The sequence below is a fragment of the Phacochoerus africanus genome, chromosome 2 (assembly GCF_016906955.1).
Source record: "Phacochoerus africanus isolate WHEZ1 chromosome 2, ROS_Pafr_v1, whole genome shotgun sequence".
In the NCBI taxonomy this organism is placed as follows: Eukaryota; Metazoa; Chordata; class Mammalia; order Artiodactyla; family Suidae; genus Phacochoerus; species Phacochoerus africanus.
The window spans coordinates 15,876,596-15,896,690 of record NC_062545.1 but is presented as its reverse complement, the minus strand read 5'-3'; the positions used below and the strand labels follow the sequence as shown (position 1 = coordinate 15,896,690).

The window sequence follows — 20,095 nt, the reverse complement described above, 5'->3', positions numbered from 1 at the left end:
CCGGAACAATGCTTTGCATATATTGGCACTCAGTAAATATCTGTGGGATGAATTAATCTGCCAAATGTTTATTTACTGTCCCTGTGGACAAAGAAGAGTGCTTCGAATTGGGAGGGACACAAACATAAATGGGTTGGGGATAATCCTCCAGTGATCTTGTTAGCATGACGCCGGAAAAGACTACGTGCGTCACACCTACTTCTACAATCACCGTTCAGGTGCCATAGTGATATTAGGCTTTAAAAGAGAGAGACTTTACCCTGCCAACTGTTCTAGAAGGAAGTGGTTTCAGGCATCAGCATGAAGTGAAGTGTAGATGAGACAGAAGAGCATTCTAGGTGTGGATACCCACGTGCACGGAGGCGGGAGCTTTCAGACTCCATGTGCAGATTGAGTCACTCGGTTTGCAATTCCATTTTCTGCACATGTTCTCTTCGTGAATTTCAGTGCCTCCCTAGAAGGCTACTAAATGCTTTCCCTTGGGTCCTCCTAAAGCATAGAAATTCAGTGCTTGAGGCTGGATTGACTGCCGATTTGGGCTGGTCCATTTTGACTTTTCCCATCCATGCCGTGGATGTGATTTGGATGCTGGCCACTCTGTGCCATTATCCATTTGTCTCCAAAACCTGGCCTGGATGTTTGTATTGTACTTGAGTGTGCTGCAGGATGCTGTGGGCACAGCTACACACCTGGTCAGCCTTTCAGTGGGAAGGAGATAGACCCTGGACTATTCTGAGTGCTCCATTCTCTTTTCTGTGTGTCTTTTTTCTTCCTCTCTTAACTGCAGAGTAAAAATCCTTTGTGTGGGCTAGCACTGGACCACAGGTAGGGCCAGGCTTTGATTCCTGGGGAGAAAAGCTTAGAGGGTGTTGAGTTCTGCATTTCCCAAGCTTGCTGCTCATCAGAGTCATCAGGGGGGTTTCTAAAGCCAGGCCAGGCCTTCTTCTCCATCCTCTCCAGAGAAAGGGCCAGGAATCAACACTGAAAAACAAAAGGAGCCTATGATTTGGAGGAGGGATGGCACCTCCACCAGCCTCTGCTGGCTCACTCAGATCTGGAATGCCTTCCGACATAGCCCATTCTGATTCCCAAGAGGTGGTTTTTTGTTTGTTTGTTTGTTTGTTTGTTTTGCACTGCGCTTGTGACATATGGAAGTTCCTGGGCTAAGGGTTGAATCAGAACTGCACCTTTGGGCCCTCACATAGGCATAGCAACACTGATCCTTAACCCACTGAGCGAACCCAGGGATCAAACCTGCGTCATCGCAGTTACTATGCTGGGTTCTTAACACGCTGAGCCACAGCAGGAAGTCTGAAGGGCTGTTCTTGTTAATAGCTCATTCCCTCTTTCCTCCAACTGTCATTCCTAGGATGGGGCTCCTGACTCCACTGTCCTACGTCTCCCCTCCCCGCCTCTCATCCAATTCTCCAGTAGCCATTCACAGACTGCTTCTTGGGGGGCGTGGTTTTCCTATCTCTTCCCCCCCTCCCACCAATCCCCTTCCACTTTGATTATCCCTCTCTTATCTCAAGAAATGTTTGCTCGACCAATTCTTAATCCTTCTGAGGATTTGAAAGCCGCTTGAGCCAAGATTTATCTTTGTATTGAACACCCCGTTGTTGGTGGTTTTTTTTTAAAGAATGTGTACAAAAGGATATGGGCAACGGGATTTTTAAGTGGTGTGTGTAACTTAGTGACAAGAGCCAAATAATATTCCACCACAATTTGTGTATCAGTTACAAGTCATTCCGTTCTCATTAATTAAAGGAAGAGCTCTCCAGTTGTCTGCCCAGTAACAGTTTATTATCCTAGGATGGTTTGGGGATTTTACTTTAAAATGATGAAATAACATTTCATTTAAGATGTTTTACTTTGTATTGAGTTGCACTGGCCTCTCCTCACTCTGAAATTACGAATCCTGTTACTTAGCAGGAGGCTGGCTGTTCTTGTGTCATTTCACCTTTAGCACAAACCATCCTGGCATTTGCTAACCTGATAAAATGCCTGCAAAATGTAAAAGATGCTCCTATTTTTTTTTTCCGTAATTTAAGACCCTGTTCCATTGATTGAAACTCCTTGGCAGTAGATGTTTTCTGTTCTTTAACATCTTGATGAGTCGAGGGGAAACTCTGTTGCTCAAGTACTGATGCTCATTGAATTTAACTATTGACCTAGAATTTAAAGGTGAGATTGAGTCAGTTCATCAATGTAACAATTTATCCAAGAGGCTCTCTGTCTGGGTCACATCGATCTGCGAAGGCCAGGGTTATAAAAAGAATATATGCCGACTTTGCCTTTGAACTATCTCTCCTTACATACCTAGAGCAGTGACTATTTATAGTATCTCTTCTATAACCTGCATGATGGTCTTATCTCCACTTCTGGGTCAATTTCAAGAGAGAATTAAGTACCCATGCAATTACATGGGTTCCTCATTCTTAACCTGAATATCCTGGAAAGTGTGTTTAATGGGAGTTTTAGGCCTAAGCATTTTATTTGGGAGAGGGCCTCAATTTATTCACTCCATAAAAATTTCACTGTGTGCGTATGCGGGGTGGATACCACGCTCCAGATGGGGGTGACGAAAATAAACGAAGCACACACCCTGCCCTCTGGTTTGCTGGGGGAGTTCATTCTTGATGGGCTTTCACATGCTCGTGACCGTGATGAGATTTAATCTGCCAGTGACCGCAGAGTGCAGGTGGCGGCCAGAGGATGGCAGGGGTAATGCCCTGGAGGGGCTCATGCAGTGTCAGGTCATGGGCAGGGGTGCCTGGAATGGCTTTCGGCCCATCTCCTGATGCGCCTTGGACACAGAGGGGAGAAGCTCCGAGACCCTTCGGCCTGGTTGCAGAAGGGTCTGAGCAGAAGACCTGTCCCGGTGGGTGGAGAAATGGGATTCTCCTGTCCCTTGTCATAGACACGGAGAACTCTAGTCTGAGTAGACCCCCCCTTTCTAAATAGGGTTTTCAGGGGGAGTCATCACAATAGACTTGTTATGGCTGCTGAGTACTAGCTGGGCTGCTTCGAACAGCCTAGATTTATGGCAAAGATTTATGGTCCTTGGAGGCACCTGGGTCATCATAAATCTTCAAACCTGCTTGCCTTTAGAACAACTGAGTTAGCTTGCTAGTGCAGAGACCCCCTGGGACTCCAGATAAATCAGCCCGTCACTCAGCAGATCATTATGGCGTGTGAACTAGGTGCAAGGACTTCTGTTCCCGCCTTCATTTATATCAGTATTTAGCAGCGGAAGAGCCAGGCGTTGGATCCTTGAATCTAATTTCTGTTCTGAGTAGACTTTAAAAAAAAATCACGGGAGTTCCCGTCATGGCTCAGCGGTTCCCAAACCTCGACTAGCATCCATGAGGATGCACGTTCAATCCCTGGCCTTGCTCAGTGGGTTAAGGATCCGGTGTTCCTGTGAGCTGTGGTGTTGGTCACAGACATGGCTCGGATCCCATGTTGCTGTGGCTGTGGTGTAGGCTGGCAGCTGTAGCTCTGATTCGACCCCTAGCCTGGGAGCCTCCATATGCCTTGGGTACGGCCCTAATAAAATAAAATAAAATAAAATTGTGTAAGGTGGTTTTGAGCAGGTCATCTTCAGTCCACATTGTTCCCTGCTTGGGACAAAAAGAATAAAGCTTCGGTGCAAGAGTTGGCCATGCACCAAGTTTCTGGAGAGAAAAATGTACTAGGTGTAAGAAACATCCCCCCTTGTGATTTGCCACCATTTTTGTTCCTTCCAAACATGGATCTGTAGTTCCATCAATTCGTGTGCTAAAATGGATCAAGTATGGCACCCCTGCGCCCATTCCATCTGCCACTACTTTGATCTCAAATGAATGTCTGTTCCGGTAGCGAAAAGTAACAGATGCAGATGAGGTAACAAGCTGCTGCCTCACTGGTTGACCTTTACTTTGTGATGGAGTCAGAATAACAACATCCAAGGTGTTGGAGTTACTGGAATTGTCTGGGACTGGCCCAGGGCCTGAGTGACAAAGCTGTTATTACAAAGGCGGAACTCTTGTCATCATCAGGGGTGACAGGTTTGTGAAGACAGATGAGCGTCCCCAGGTTTTGGCAAGGCCCCCCCCCATGTAAACCTGATAACTGTCCACTCAGCCAGACGAAGCCTGAGCGGCTGCTGCTCCCCTCACCCTTTGGCTCCCAGATGTAACTGGGCCAACACTCTGATCGCAGTCCTTGAAGGATTGCATAGAGTTCCAAGGATTCTCAGCCCTTCTCGCCTTCCTCAGGCGGAGCACAAGGGCAGGTGGGGGAGTATGTTGGCGGCAGTATTTTTGTGGGAGAGAGAAAGCCAGGAGGGGGCCCAGGGCGAGACCTTGGCTCCACCCGAGGGTGTAAACTGGACCCGCTGCAGGTTCAATTCAGGTGAAGCCTGCTTCCCATTTCCTGGTGTTTGTCTAGGAAGTTCCACTGTGGGGCTCTTGACACCAGCAGCCACTTCCAGAAGGTGCTCCAGCAGACCTCGGGCTCCAGAGGGCACTTGGCCTGCTTGTAAAAGGCACCAAGTGTTTGAATTGTGTTTGATGTTCACCGCTCCCCTGGGATCTGTGAAATTTGGGGAAAAGGCAGGAGTAGCCCCAAAGATATAGGGCTGCTTCGTAGTTTGTAGGTTGGCAAACTGCTGATACCCAGGCTGTTCTGGGACGTCCGGGGGTGGGCATTGCGTTCCATGGGGGGGCGATCCGCCTCTGACGTCATCGGCCCCTCATAGTCAGGGTCGCAGGAGGACCCGGGTTAGGCCCCTGCTGCCGCTGCACGGCTGTCAGATGACCTCGGGGTCCAGGGGAGGGCTGCTCCTTGGTGAGGGGATGTGTGGATGACTTGGGTCCCCTGCCACAACTTCCTTTAAGACCTGCACAATTGCAAAAAAGTGGTTTTGAGCGTTTTTTTGTTTGTTTGTTTTGTTTTTTTTTTTTTGGACTCATATTCAAAATAGAGGCCCCAGCTTAAGAAACACTCAGATGCCCTCAGGTGACCTCTGTAGTGCCATCTATTCTCGCAGGGTCTCCGGAGAAGCGAACACTAGCAACGGCAGGGCAGCAGTGGCCTTGGGCCTGGGGAGAACCTCGGGCCCCTGACCTAGTGGGGACAGGGCAGCCAGCTGTCACTCACTCAGCTGAGCCCCTTGCTCCGATGGCCAGGCAGCCGTGTGCCTTTGGGCAGTGGCCGACTGCCTCCATCAGCATCGTCTCTGCAGTTTATCTGAGCCCCAACCTGCAGGTGTGGGTCTCCTGCCTTGTTGAATCCTCCGACTTTGGTAGGCAGCCAGCATTGCAGGAAGGTTCTGAGAGGGCTGTGGGCTTAGCCACCCTGCACAACTAGTTCCTTTTCTTCCTGTCTGTCTGTCTTCCTTCCTTCCTTCATTTCTTCCTTTCTTCCTTCCTTCCTTCATTTCTTCCTTCCTCCCTTTCTTTCTCTCTCTCTCTTCCTCTCTTGCCCTCTTTCTTTCCTTCCTTCCTTCTTTTTTTTTGCTGTCACTGTCTTAAAAGATGCCCAGAACCTCCTCATAGACTTAGAGATGACTTGATGGTGGGGACAGAAGGAGAGGAGGGGTCAGGGGGCCTGCACGGAGTGAGCCCTCATAGAATGTAAATGATTATGGTAATGATTTGCAAAGCAGCGCTCCCTTTGGTCTGGGCAGTTCTCAGGGAAGTTCGGGTCAAAGGACTTTTGAGGGGCAGGAGGCACAGGCTTGTCTCCCTGAGACTGGGATTAGACCAGTGGCAGTTGTGCCTTCTGACCCTGAGGTGGCCCTTTCAGCCTGGAGTCGGACCCTCCATGCAGGAAGAGCAGGCTCCTTTTCCTCTGGGACAGCCTGCGGGGTCCTCCTCCCACACTTGTACCCTGGATTCCGAGGTGGAGCTTAGTTCCCCAGACATCCCTCAGTTGGCTAAATGCCATAGTTTGACTCACTTTGGGACCTTTTACACATCTGTTTATTTTATGAAGATTCTTATGGCCATTAACAGGAGGATCAGCCTCTCACTGTGCTATGTGTCATCACCACCAAAATGGTAGTCTTAAAAAATAAAGCAATAGGCTTTACTTTTTTTAGAACAGCTTCGTATTAGTAAAAAAAATGAGGGGAAGTACAGAGCTCACCAACCCTCCCCCCACCGCCGCCCCCGTTTCTGTTATGAGTAACATCTGGTATTAGTCTGGTGTGTTTATTACACTTGATGAGCCAATGTTGATACATTATTACTAACTAAAGTCTATAGTTTACTTTAGATTCGCTCTGTGTGTTGTGCATTCTGTGGGATTTGACAATAATGAATTGGATCCACAACCACAGTTTCGTTCAGAATAATTTCTCTGCTCTAATGTCCTGTGCTCCACACACTCATCCCTCCTTTCCTGTGAACCTTTGACAACCACAGATCTTTTCACTTTCTCCAGAGTTGTGCCTTTTCCAGAATGTCGTGTAGTTGGAATCGGACAGTGTGTAGTCTTTTCAGATGGGCTTCTTTCACTTAGTGATTTGCATGAGGGTTCCTCCATGTCTTTTTGTGACTTGATAGCTCATTTCACCAAGCCTTTCAAATTCCAACTACACTGTGCCTGCTGGTCTGCTCCTGGAGGTTTCCATATGGGAATCACAGTTTCTTTTCAGTGTCTGGTGTCCCTCCAAGTGGCATTTCCACATCGTCTTCTTGGTGTTGCTCTTTTGCGTACCTGCCAATTCTGAACACATTTGGCCATAGCTGATTTTGGAGTCTTCCAAGATAGGAGCTGGAAAATGACTGGATTCAGTGTTCCCTGTTCAGGAAATCTGACTCCATATTCCCATCAAAATGATTCAGTGAAAGTTTTGGTAGTGTGTGAGAACTTCCTTCTCTCTAAGAACTGGGCTGTACCAGACTTTGAGTTATTTGTTGCATTTGTTACACCTTGGGGGAAAATTGATGGTTTCCATCCTAAAGAGTTCTGCTTGGTCCCTAAGCAGCTTTATTGTGGGTGTGCACTATCTTCCTTCCATCAGAAGACTGCCCTGGCCAGATCACTAAGTAGATGGGAAGGGGGACACAGTTTAATGTGACTTCTTAGAGACAGGCTGCATGCCCATTGCCTCTTGCACTCCTTGGAGAGCCCTTTCCAAAGCCTTTTTCTTTAGAACCCTCCTTTATTCTCCAGTGTCCTAATTCATCACCTGCAGTCCACGACCAATCTGAGATCATTGCTGAGTTGCTTGTCCATATTTCTGAGCTGATTTCTCCCTCCTGTTTTTTTTATAGTGTCTTAATGTCTGTGTCCCCCATCTCCCTCAGTACTCACTTGGGAGCTTATGTGTGGTGTTTCTCATGATGTAGGTGCTGCCATGGAGAGCTGAGGGTCAGAGACAAGTACTACTGACAATCAGCATGGGGTCACGAGAATGGTAGCTGTCCATCGATGTAGCTAGAGATTTTAGGAGTTCTGTCCTCAGGTATTCTCTGGCTAAGAACCTTGTCACTGCCATCTTTATGCTGTGCCTCAGCCATCACGTCTTTCCACATACCTTAAGGAACAAGCTCCTGACTTTCCTATTACTTTGGCACTGTTAACAACAGCTGTGCATCTTTAATGTTCAGATGCAGATGTGGAATCAAGTGTTATTGTTTCCAGAAAGCTCTGCATCTGGGATTTTTGGTTACATTTTCTTTTCTTTCTCTCCCCACCCCCGCCCCTTTAATCCTTGTGCTTTTGAACAAGTTGGTAATGTGTTAGGTCCTTACTTGCCATTTTCAGGCATCAGGGGTAAAAGATTCCTTGGAAGAGACATTTACACTGAACTTTGTTTTTTAAGAGGAATTAAATGATCAAAAGTGCCCAGTCAACTGAGCACCTTCTGAGGTCATTTGTACTACCTGGCCAGGTACCTTCAAGCTATTTTTTTTTTTTTAATGGTCATACCCATGGCATCTGGAAGTTCTTGGGCCAGGGATTGAGTCTGAGCTGCAGCTGTGACCTGCACAGCAGCTGTGGCAAGCCCAGATCCTTTAATCCACTGCATTGGGCCAGGGGTTGAACACTCACCTCTGCAGCAACCCCAGCCACTGCAGTAGGATTCTTAACCCACTGTGCCATAGTGGGAACTCCCAGGCCAGCTTTTTATCCAGCTCTGAGAATTAGGTAGTCGTCTTCATTTATAGGCACAGGAGGTGAAGGTTAGCTCATACAGGCTATAAGGGGCAGAGATGGAGTTTAAACCTTGGCTTGTCTCTCTCCGAACTGCCTGGACTGGGCCCGTCACTATGTGCCCCCTGCCAGAGGGGTGTCATTCATGCTGAGAAGCACAGCTCCTGGGGCCAGTGTGGGAAGATACAGGTTTTGAACCTTCTTCACCCGGGACCCTCCCCACCTCTCCACTTCTACCTGGGTCCTTTTATCACAGAAGGATGAGGCCTCGGGAGCCACAGAGACTAAGGATTGGGCATATAACACCATTTCTGCCCTGACTCTGAGTCCTTTTTTTAAAAAATAAAACTGCGTTTGGAGAGCTATAATTGTCTCTCCAGAGACAATCCAGAGATCATCATTTGTTAAAACAAGTTGCTAAATGTTAAATTGTTGAAACGAATTGCTAAATGTCTGGTTGCAGGAAGGGCAGAGATCCGAGGGCAGAGGAGGCCTCCCAGAGGTGCCCTGCCCTGGGTGCGCCACGTGCATGCGTGTGGAGGGCGGGAAGGGGAACAGGGTACCACCTGGGGAAAGCCCCTCAGCTGGCTCCACGCTGTCCTGCCTGCACCTGGGCCGAGTGCCCTCCCTCACTGCCAAGGTTCACACCCACCATGGCACCCCTCTCCCACGATCCTGTTCAGAGGAGGCCCCTGATCTGCCACCTGGTTGACCACTGCGGCTGGATAGACAGCAGTCTGCCCTTTGAGGTTTGGATCAACGGTCACCCAAATAAGAACAGAACACATTTTGTGCTGCTGCCCTGGTCTTAGCCAGTGTCATCTCTTCCCCGGTTACTCTGCGACTTCCCAGGTGGTCCTGTTTATGCCCTGGCTTCCCACAGCCCTTCCTTCACAGAGCACGGGGGTCTTTGTAGGAGGGAAACCAGAGCACGCCACCCTCTGCTCACACCCCCAGGGGCTTCTCTCTCAGTCGGGGTCCAAGTCTGAGTCTTTACAGAGGCCCCGTCCGAAGTCCCCTGCTGTGACCCCAGAACCTTGTTTCTGACTCACCTGGGCACCTGCTGTGCTCCCCTGAGCTCTTCCCCCAGGTGCATCGCCACGGCTTCCCTCACCTTCCTCAGGTCTTTTATTCAGATATTTCTTTCACTACTCTCACCACCCCATTATAATTCCAGCCAGCCCATCATTCCCTGTCCCTCAGCTCTGCCTATGTTTTCTTGAAAATATTCAACACCCTTTGCTATACAGAATACTGCACTTAGGTGTTTATTGTCTGTCTTCTCCACCAGGGTTTAATTTCTATAAGAGCAAGTATTTTTGTCAGTTATTTTTTCCCCCTTTTCTCTCTCTCTCTTTTTTTTGGGGGGGTGTGTGTGTCTTTTTGTCTTCTTAGGGCTGCACCCATGGCATATGGAAGTTCCCAGGCTAGGGATCGAATCAGAGCTGTAGCTTCCGGCCTACACTACAGCCACATCAATGCCAGATTCAAGCCTTGTCTGCGGCCTACACCACAGCTCACAGCAATGCCGGATCCTTAACCCACTGAGCGAGGCCAGGGAACGAACCCACAACCTCATGGTTCCTAGACAGATCCATTTCTGCTGAGCCACAATGGGAACTCCTCTCTTTTTTAAAAAAAATTTTTTGGAGTCTAGTTGACTTACAACGTTGCGTCAGTGACTCAGTTGCACATACACCTATATCCATTCTTTTTTCCCATATAGGTTATTACCAACTATTGAGTAGATTGCCTTGTGCTCTATAGCAGGTCTTTGTTGACCATCTGTTTTGTATACAGTAGTGTTGATGTGTTGTTCACGCTTTGTCCCTGATGGCTAGAAAGTTTCTGGAAGGTAGTGGGTCCTCAGTAAGTAGGTGTCGCATGGGTTTGCCTGGCGTGCTTAGATTCCAACGTAGATGTGCCTCATTCTAGAATACTCTCCTGTGACCAGCCGTGTGGATCTGAGCTGGCATGTGTTTACATTGTTGATTGGTAGGGCAGCCGTCCTCAACTGGGCTGCTGTGACGTGAGGATGTGTTTCAAGTAATTTGTTAAATGGTAACAGTGGAAGTACCAAATAAAATTTAAAAGTTAAAAGTGAGCTATCAAAAAATTAAAACATTTTCCAGATGTTTGTGAAATAATGTACGTCTTGCTCACTGGTGTCACCATGTGTTTTCTTGAGGAGGAAAGGGGATCGCTCTGTAGAGGATGCTGGGGACAGGGCATGCCCTGTGGCTTTTCTGCTCGCTGCTGCAGCCCTCATCTGTGTGTGCTGAGTGCTCCAGAAATGAACCCTAGCTCATTGGGGAATGCAAAATAAAGAGACAGTGAGGACAGCTGCCTCTCTAGATATTATATAAAACATCCCTTCACTTTATCATAGGATGAAATTTGGTGAGGCTATTTTAATCTTTTTAAAGGAGGATTGAGGGGTGGGGGGTGGGTAGTGATGCTGTTTGGCTCTGGGCAAGCTTCAGCCTTTGTAGGTTGTATAATTTTTAAAACAACTGTGTGTCGGGGACATTGGTAACATAGGTTGTACCATTTGTCTTTTGTTTGTTTGTTTATTTAGGGCTGCACCTGCAACATATGGACGTGCCCAGGCTAGGGGTTCAATAGGAGCTGTAGCTGTTGGCCTACACCACAGTTCACTGCAACGCCGGATCCTTAACCCACTGAGTGAGGCCAGGGATCGAACCCACATCCTCATGGATGCTAGTAGGGTTCGTTTCTGCTGAGCCACGACAGGAACTGTCAGGCTGTACCATGTGTCAGGGTTGAAGTTGGAAGGACCTACCCTTGTTTACCCCATTTTATTTCCATTTAAGGCCCATCCTGCCCCTGCCCCTCTAAATGGCCCAACAGATGTGAACCTGTCAGACACCCAGCCCCATGCCTGTATTAAAAATAGGTTCATCTTGGAGTTCCCGTCGTGGCTCAGTTGTTGACAAATCCGACTAGGAACCATGAGGTTGCGGGTTCGATCCCTGGCCTCGATCAGTGGGTTAAGGGTCTGGTGTTGCTGTGCACTGTGGTGTAGGTCACAGACAAGGCTCGGATCTGGCATGGTGTGGCTGTGGTGTAGGCCAGCAGCTGTAGCTCCAATTAGACCCCTAGCCTGGGAACTTCCTATATGCCGTGGGTTCGGCACTAAAAAAATAAAAGACCAAAAAAAAAAAAAAAAGGTTCATCTTCTCTTTTCTTTTCACTCAGCTTCCATCTCTCTTTCTCTCTCTCTTTTTTTTTTTTTTTTTTTTGGTCTTTTTGTCTTGTTGGATTCGTTTCTGCTGTGCCATGACGGGAACTTCAGCTTCCCATCTTTTTAAGCCTCTGTTTGCTTTTTTTTTGTTAATGGCTGCACCTGCAGCATATGGAGGTTCCAGGCTAAGGGTCGAATTGGAGCTGCAGCTGCAGGCCTACACCACAGCCATAGCCACAGCAACACCAGATCAGAGAGTCATCTGGGACCTATGCCACAGCTTGTGGCAATGCAGGGTCCTTAACCCACGGAGCAAGGCCAGGGTTGGGAACTGCAGCCTCACTGTGTTGGGTTCTGTGAGCCACAACGGGAATCCCTTAATTTGCTTTCACTTCCTGGCCTCCTTATAACCCTCCTCAGTCTTGATTTTAGTGTATGACCTCTGACCTTCACGATCCACTGCTAGAATGACTTTCCTGGTTTCTTTCTTTGTTTTGCTGGGGTACTTCTTCCTGAAAAGGGAGGTAAACATATTAAGATGTAAGGCCTGGTGTGTCTTTTTTTTTTTTTTTTGGTCTATTTGTCTTCTTAGGGCCGTACCCTCTGCATATGGAGGTTCCCAGGCCGGGAGTCGAATTGGAACTCTTAACCCACTGAACAAGGCCAGGGATCAAACCTGCATCCTCATGGATTGCTAGTTGGGTTTGCTAACCGCTGAGCCACGACAGGAACTCCCTGATGTGTCTTGAAATGTCTCTGTTCTTTCTCTCTTAGTTGGCGGTCTGGGAGGATGTAGGTGTCCAGGTTGGAAATTGCCTCCTCTCGGGATTTTGGAATCTGTGCCCCTCTGGCTCCGCCTCCCAGCCTTGCTGTTGGGAATCCAGCATTGATGCTCTGTCCTGCTGTGTGAGACTCTTTTCCTTCTGGAAGCTTCCTGGATCTCCCCTGCATCCTCAGTGTTCTGATTTTCCACGGGGATGTGCGTAGGGTAGACGGGACTCCTTTTTAAGCAGAAAAAATTTCTTGCAGATTCCAGGGCTGATTTAAAGGTTTAATATGGTCATATGTAAACATTTACCACTTAAAAACCAAGCACGAACTCCTTATGCTTATGGTTCCTCCAATTTTAAAATCAAAATTGCAGATGAAATGTGAAGTCCCCAACCAACAAAACTCACAGACAATGTGCATTGGCTGCGATGGTTGATGTCGCTCTTTCTGTGAGGGGAATTAGGGACAGTTTGGGGCAGCACGGGGTCTTTGGAACGATGGCTTCTGGCTTCACTTGGTGTGAAGAAATCATCTGGGCCTTCTTCTCATGAGCCTGCGATGGGAACACAATTCTGCTTGGTGATAAACACACGGCTGGCTTGGTTATTGGATGGTTGTGTGGACTCATCTTAGAATGACTGTGCCTGCTTACAGAAATGATGCTGGGTTATCATCAAAACAAAAACAGGAATGTAAATATTTTCACAGAGCAAATGACACTACCCGCGTGGCCCCTGGCAGTCTGTGCGCCTCCGTTCTTTTCAGGTTTTCCACCTGAGTTTCCGCGTGGGCCGTGGGAGAGAGGCGTTCTAGGGAGTGTGGGCTCTCAGAATAGGCCTCCCCATTCCCCTGACAGCTCTGTCCCCAGCACCCTAATTCCACGGTCTTTCATGTTCCTCTTTTGGGGTGGGGACTGTGGAGAACCATGAACCACTGTCACTTGCAGGGAGCCCTCAAGTTGGATGTCGTGGGGCTTGAAAACCATGATCCATTTTCAAGCTCAGTGTTCCTGCCCCGTTCACTGCTGCGGAGAGAGGCCCGCGTTGGTGTTTTCTAACAGCTGACACCACTCTTGATGGGCGTCATGGTATAAATTTTCAGACTGGTTAAAAGTGTGCATGCGTGTGTGTTTTCAGTGCAGGCTGGCGGCATTGCGGGTTCACAGTACCCGGTTGCATCACTGGGCCCTGGGGCCTGAGCCTGGGGTGGTGGCAGGCCCGGCTGAGGTTCTCAGCGCGCTGCTGTGGGTCCCCTTCTTGCTTAGGGCTGGGGTGCCGGAGATGGCTTCGCTCTGACCTTCCCATTGCTTTGTGAAGGGTCTTTGAGGTCCCAGGCCTGCCGTCTGTCACTTGTGTTTCTCCAAAACCTCGGGGGCTCGAAACCCGCATCTTCTCTTTACCTTTCGCTTCTCCCTCTTGCCACAGCCAGTTCATCTCCAGATTCCATCTCTTTTTCCCTTCCTGTTTATCACTGTTTAAAATCTGTTCGTTCTTGCCACAGCTCGCATCCCAGTGCTGGTACCTCCCACCGGGATCCCCCCTCCTCCCTCTGTGCTCTGTCCGGACCCTCCTGCTGTGCCACCAGCTCTGCCAGCAAGTCCTACCCTTGCCCTGGAGCCCCCAGTGGCTGCAGTCTCTGCAGGCTGAGGCAAAGCTAACAGCCTGACAGCTGATGGATTTTATTCGTCTTTTACCGTATTATAAGGACTTGTAGACCAACTTCAAAAATTAGGATATTTATATATTATATTATATATAATGGGGAGATAAAAATCTGTATTTTTAACTTTTCTGAAAACTTGGAATATCTGGCAACACTGAGCCTGTGTTCCTAAAAGATGACATGAGTTGGAAAAGGAAGTTTTCTTGCTGCCTTTCCTTAGGCCTATTTTCTCTTGTTTGCCACACTCTCCACTACTCCTTATAGTACCCCACCTGCTATGGCATGGGTTCAGTCCCTGACCCAGGAACTTCCACAGGCCACAGGCTTGGCCACTCCTACCCCCAGTATTAAATAGCAAATAAACACAGGATTCTATGCTTGATACTAGATCAGTCTTTTCTTCCCACTTGTACTTCCATGGCGAGTCTCTGCGTCCTCATCCAGGCTTCGGTTTTGGCATCACCAGCCTTTGGAACGTCCCTGGCTTCACATGGGCTCCAGGCACATAGGCTGAACCTGACCTCCTCCTGGCCTCTGATGGAAGTGGGTGGGGGTAATGAGAAGCTCATGGTTTGATAGAAAATCCTGATGTCTAGTGATTTGTTATAATTAGCTGGCGAGAGAATACTTAGTTTGCAGCAGCTTTCCCACTTAGAAAGCCAAGCTCAGGGTTTCCCAGCCACATGCTCTCGGGACATGGCAACGACCTTGCCATGCTGGGTGTTTTCTTTACTCCAGTCAGGCTCCTTTGAGAGGGGACGGGGCTTTGCTTTGTCTGGACCAGAGGGTGAGTGAACTCCCGGGCTGTCCCATCCAGTGGAGTGAAAGGCCCTGTGTCTCTGCTGTCCAGTACAGCAGCCACTTGCCGCAGGTGGCACCTGAGCCCTGAAATGTGGCTAAGGTGACTGAGGAACCGAATTTTTTATTGTGTTTCATCTTAGCGAATACCACATGTGATATTAAATACAACATGTGCTTGCCAAGTGGACAGCCCAGATCCCAGGGCTTGGGGAACAGGGGTCGGTTGCAGCCAGCGCCTGCGGGAGAGCCCGGTGTGCTCGTAAAGAGAAGACAGCTAATTACAGAGGCTCCTGTGGGTGCGACGCTACGTGGCTGTGCAAGTAAAAGCCTGTCGGCCCGAATTTGGCAGGGCCTCAAAGCCAGATGGCATTTGCAGGGAAACCCATGGCTGTTCTGATCAGGGCGTTATTCACTTATTCTTTTATCTCCTTGAAGAATAGCAGACACAGAGCTCCCTGTAGCTGTGATTCCTCGAGCAGTTTCTATATTCTGCTTCCTCTGCTTGATTTCATGAAATGGTGACATAAATACGTACTTTGGTGACATAAATACATACTTTGTGGCCAAATCGTATATACATGCTGAATCCCCAAATGACTGTCTTGGGGAAGGGGTGTGGAAATTTAGGGGAAGGCCCTGGATGGTTACACAGATAGAAACTTGTGGGTTTCACTTTGTCGTGCTGCCTTGGCTCTTCTTGAATAGAGTCAGCTGAACCTGGCTCTGGGTGTGTTGGCCTCCACAGGGGTTATTAAAGCCACTCTGGGCTGTGGATGTAGCCTTGAGCTTCATGTGCTAGAGTGTGTGTATGACGTGTGCCCGGCTCTGGTCCAGAGGCATCACTGGCCCAGGAGGGTCCGTGAGGTCCCTCTGTGATTCGTCCACACTGCGGCTTCCCCGCTGCCATCTGTGCTCCTGGGCTGCCCGTTGCTCTGTAATCTAATGTGTTTCTTTGTTGGCGTTTCAGTTCCTTTCACTGTGAAAAGCCTGATAGATCCTTGAGGGCTGTTCCGCTGTCAATTTGTGGTTCCCAAATGACTTCCCTCTTCCCCCCCCAGTCTTCCTTTCAGCCACAATTTCAAATATACCATCAAATAGGAAGTCAGGCAGAGGCAGCATCGGGGTAAGAGGATGCCAGCGTGAAGGGGACGCGATGGCCTGGGAGACTGGTGCCCACACAGGGAAGCAGTGTGCCCATCCAGGGCAGTCTTTCCCAGTGTCCTGAATGAGCAGATTACAGCCTTGCCATCCCCCAGCCTCCTCCTCCCGATGGAGGCCACATCTGTACTCTTCTCCCTGCTCAGCTCCAGGGAGGGCTTAAAAACAGCCCCTCATGTGAAACTGTAGCTCTGGTCCAGTCTGAGAGACAGACTGGCTGGATGAAGGTGTGGGATGAATGGCTTCTGGAGAGGGAGGGAAAAGCCACAGCAGCTCAGCCAGCTGTAAGCGGCGGGCAGTGATGCTGTGTTCATTGCCTCCTGTGCACTGAGTCTCTAGGGCTTGGCAGAGACTACGGTCAAATAGTCCCGAAGGCAGATAAGCACCTCCTCCCCCGCCGAACTGCTTTTCTGACATCTTGAGAAGTCAGGTGATTATGTTTTTTTTCTTTCTTTTTTTAAATAGCTGCACTTTTGGCATATGGCAGTTCCCCGGTCAGTGGTCAAACGAGCTGTGGCTGCAGCCTATGCCATAGCTACAGCCACAGCAACACCGGATCCAAGCTGCATCTTTGACCCACACTGCAGCTTGTGGCAATGCTGGATTTTTAACCCCCTGAGCAAGGCCAGGGATCGAACCTCCATCCTCACGGAGACTACATCAGGTCCCTAACCTGAGCCATAATGGGAACTCAATTATGTTTTAGTTTTACTCCTATCGCTGCTCTACAGCAAGAAGCCTTCTTTCCCAGTTCTGAGGTCATGAGAATTTTCTGAGATATGCTTTTTTTCATCTTTTGTTAGTATCATTAACATGCTTAAAAAAGATGTTAACCTTAATAAGACGAAGATGCTAGACTTGCCCCTCTACTCTAGGTTCAGCTTTCCTTCTGCCTTATCTGAGCTTTTCCGTTTGGATTGCAGGTCTTACAGGAACGGAAACAATCATCAGCATCCCTGTTTATAAGGGTTTCAGGAGCCCCATGTCAGGAGCTCCTAAACATACATACACATATCTCTTATTATTTCCCAGTAGTAGATCATATTCCTCCGTTTCCTCAAACATGTGGATCCTCATTATTGGAGCAGGAGAAATGATGGTTGAGCCCTATGATTTAGGAAATGTGTTTTACTAGAAAAGAAATACTCAAGAAATCAGACCAACGTGAGGCAGCTGGCACAGAGCGGCTAAGCCCAGGTGGACGCACAGGTGTACCCCGACAGGTCACTCTCTGGCTTCTTCAGGCACTCCTCCGCCATCCCTGTGGCTGGGATGAGCAGCCATGCAGGTGACACCTCATGGGAAGGGGACAGGCAAAATGACAGCACTCTCCTCAGCATGATGGAATCTCCACTTTCTCAGAGGTGATAGGTGGAATCGGGAGAGAGAGGCAGCGAAGGTCCACTAAGGGTTGGAGGTACAGATTCCAAGTCGGTGTGGTCTGTCACCACCACATGGTAGCTGGACGCTCCTGCTCTCTGTGATGGACTGGACATCTCTGGCTGCGGGACGTTAAACTTGACTCACAACAATAGGGTTTCACTGGAGGGTAGGTGGCCTTCAGAGGAGGTTTGACTGGGTGACCTGGGCGATGCTATCCAGAACCTCCTTTTCTTATTTCTCCCCACTGCCCACGGTGAGTCAGACCCTCCCTTGGTGGTTACATGACAGCGGCCAGCACCTTCTCGGTTCCGAGCCTCCTCAGCCCGCTCTTGAGGAGGGATGCTTCTGTTCAGAGCTTCTTTTCCCACAGCCCCCACTGGGCTCAGCTGAGTCCGCGGCTGGGGCTGGGACGGTGCTGACCCAAGACCCCCCGCCTCAGCAAACACGTGGCGGAATCAGGTTTTCCCAGACCCAGAGTGGGGCAGGGAGATGCGGACTCCTGAGAAAAGGTCAGGTCATCGCCAAGGGAAGGGAAGATGTGGAATAGGAAACTGCACCCCTTACCTCTCTTCCTGGAACCTACCCCCCCCGCCCCGCCCCCGCAAGTACTTACTTCATTTGCAAAATAGCATTGACTTTCTACCACTTTATGACTCATTTTTACGTCTCTTTTACTCCCCACTCCTCCGTCTCTTCCTTTTTCTCCTTCCCCTGCCTGCCTCTTCTTCCTTTTTCTTCTGTTTCCCCCTTTCTCTCTCCTCCCTCCCCTCCCTCCTCATCTCTTCTTCCCCCTTAATTTGTCAGCACCCCTTAATGAATGATCTAGTTATCTCTCGAACTCAACTAAATTGGTTTTGTGCAGTGTAGTCTCTCACTAAATAGCATGTCTTCCCGTTTGCTTCCCTAGGAAGAAGAAATGCCGGATGTGGAAATTGACATTGATGATCTGCTTGATGCAGACAGTGAGGAAGAGAGAGCTTTAAAATTACGGGTAAGCCGCATTCAAAATCTAGAACCTTTGATCACGGATGCTGGAATCCGCTTGGGTCTCCAGAGCCTGGCTTGCCCTGATTCTGCCCTGGGTGATATTTACGCCAGCACTAATGGCGCTGCAGAGAAAAAGCGCTGAAATGATGAGTATTCACCCTCATAAACTACATTCCTGGCAACAAATTGGCTGTAGTCAATTCTTTTTTTTTTTTTAGGGCCGCACCCATGGCATATGGAAGTTCCCAGGCTTGGGGTTGAATCAGAGCTACAGCTCCCGGGCTTTGCCACAGCCACAGCAGTGCCAGATCCCAGTCACATGTGTGATCTACACTGCAGCTCACGGCAATGAAGGATCCCTAATCTACTGGTTGGGGCCAGGGATCGAACCCACATCCTCGTGGCTACCAGTCAGGTTTGTTGCCACTGAGCCACCACGGGACCTTCTCTATAGTCAGTTCATAAAGCACCTTACAGATACAAATTTCTCCAGCCTCCTCTTCCTGGGAAAGAGAGATGGTTCTGCCTCCAAAGAATGAAGGCAAAATGAAATTTATGCTCATTTGCCAGAGAAGGAAGTGATGTCCCACAGTTGTATGAGAAGTGGGGGCTACTGAGCCAGAACTGGAGTATCTAAACCCAGGATTCTGGCCTTGCAGTTGTAGATTATGATGTAGATTACATCATTCATGAACTTAACTTCTGGATAAGCTTCTCTACTATATAATTCTCGTTAGTAAAGTATCTTTTATTGGCGTATGCTCACCTGGTAGAAATGGATGTTGAGATGTCCTGAGTTTCCTTTGTTCAGAGCAATACAATATTTATTTCCTTTCCCCAAGGAGGTCAAGTCTATCATTTTAAAATCTACATTTAGGGGTTTCTAAAGCCAGTTAACCTTCGGCTGGCCCTTGTTCTTAATGTTCACTGGTAATTACTGTTAATGGCTGTGGGTTATCACCGACGCACATGATCACTGAAGGTAAGTAAAGGGCACAGTTTAATGTGTTCATGTGTCTAATGTGTTAATAATTATTAGTGTCCCTTGAGTGGTGAGTCTCAGTTTAAGGATTTTTTTCTTGCTGGTAAATTTAGTTGGGAGATGATAGCATCCTGGTTATGAAAGCTACAAGAAAAGGCACCAGTTCTACAGAAAATGTAAAGCCATACATTTTTTTTCTTTTAAAAGTGAGATTGAAGGGGGCTTTAACTGCCATCAGGTCACCTCCTTTGGTTCGCAGGTGAACAACTGAAGCCTGCGGAGGTGTGGCCAGCTGCTTTGTGGTTGAATCACAGCCAGGCCCTGGTTCTGCACACTCTGTGATTGTCACCATCTCACAGGCTGCCTCAGCTTAGGTGTATCCAGTTGTTATTAACCATGTCAGCAGCCCAGAGGACAGATGTGTGTGAGTGTGTGTGTGTGTGTTGTGTTGTGTGTCTTCTGAAGAGTGCAAGGCATGCCTACAAATGAATAGTACAACTTTCTGTATTTTCAGAGGCCAATGAATGCCAAAATAAAGCGTGATTCTAAAGAGTCAAAATGAAATCTTGATTTACCATACCAAGAATAATACTAGAAAGATGAAATCATTTTTGATTCGCTTTTAAAATGATGTGGAATTTTAAAATAAGACTTCTGTGTATTTCATTCTAGGAAGCTCTCGTAGACTGCTACAAGCCAACAGAGGTAAACAAATCGCTTTTTCTAAATGCCAAGTTTGAATAGGTTTTTATTAAATCAATTTGTCTGTTGTTAAATCTAAACCACAGTAAGTGGGTTTGATTGTGTGTGTACTCAGTAGACATTATTATCCATAAGTGAAGTGCATGTGTTTGAATAGCACTTACTTTCTTATTTGTAAACCTAAATGTGTCTGGTTCTGGAAGACTTAAAACTAATGGAGTTGGGTATATTTCCTGCTTTTATGTGAAAGCCAAACTTCAAAGGAAATTGTGGGAGGGTTTGGAAGTATTTCAGCA

The 20,095-nt window shown here is 48.2% G+C and overlaps 1 protein-coding gene across 1 annotated transcript in view; it reads left to right on the top strand.

Annotated features, from left to right (window-relative positions):
• The window catches only part of PPP1R14C (protein phosphatase 1 regulatory inhibitor subunit 14C), an 82,195-nt gene that overhangs the window by 41,226 nt on the left and 20,874 nt on the right, over window positions 1–20,095 (top strand). Inside the window, exons 2-3 of the mRNA XM_047769943.1 lie at window positions 18,036–18,119; window positions 19,770–19,802. Coding sequence (XP_047625899.1) covers window positions 18,036–18,119; window positions 19,770–19,802 — 117 coding nt within the window. The remainder of the gene's footprint in view (window positions 1–18,035; window positions 18,120–19,769; window positions 19,803–20,095) is intronic.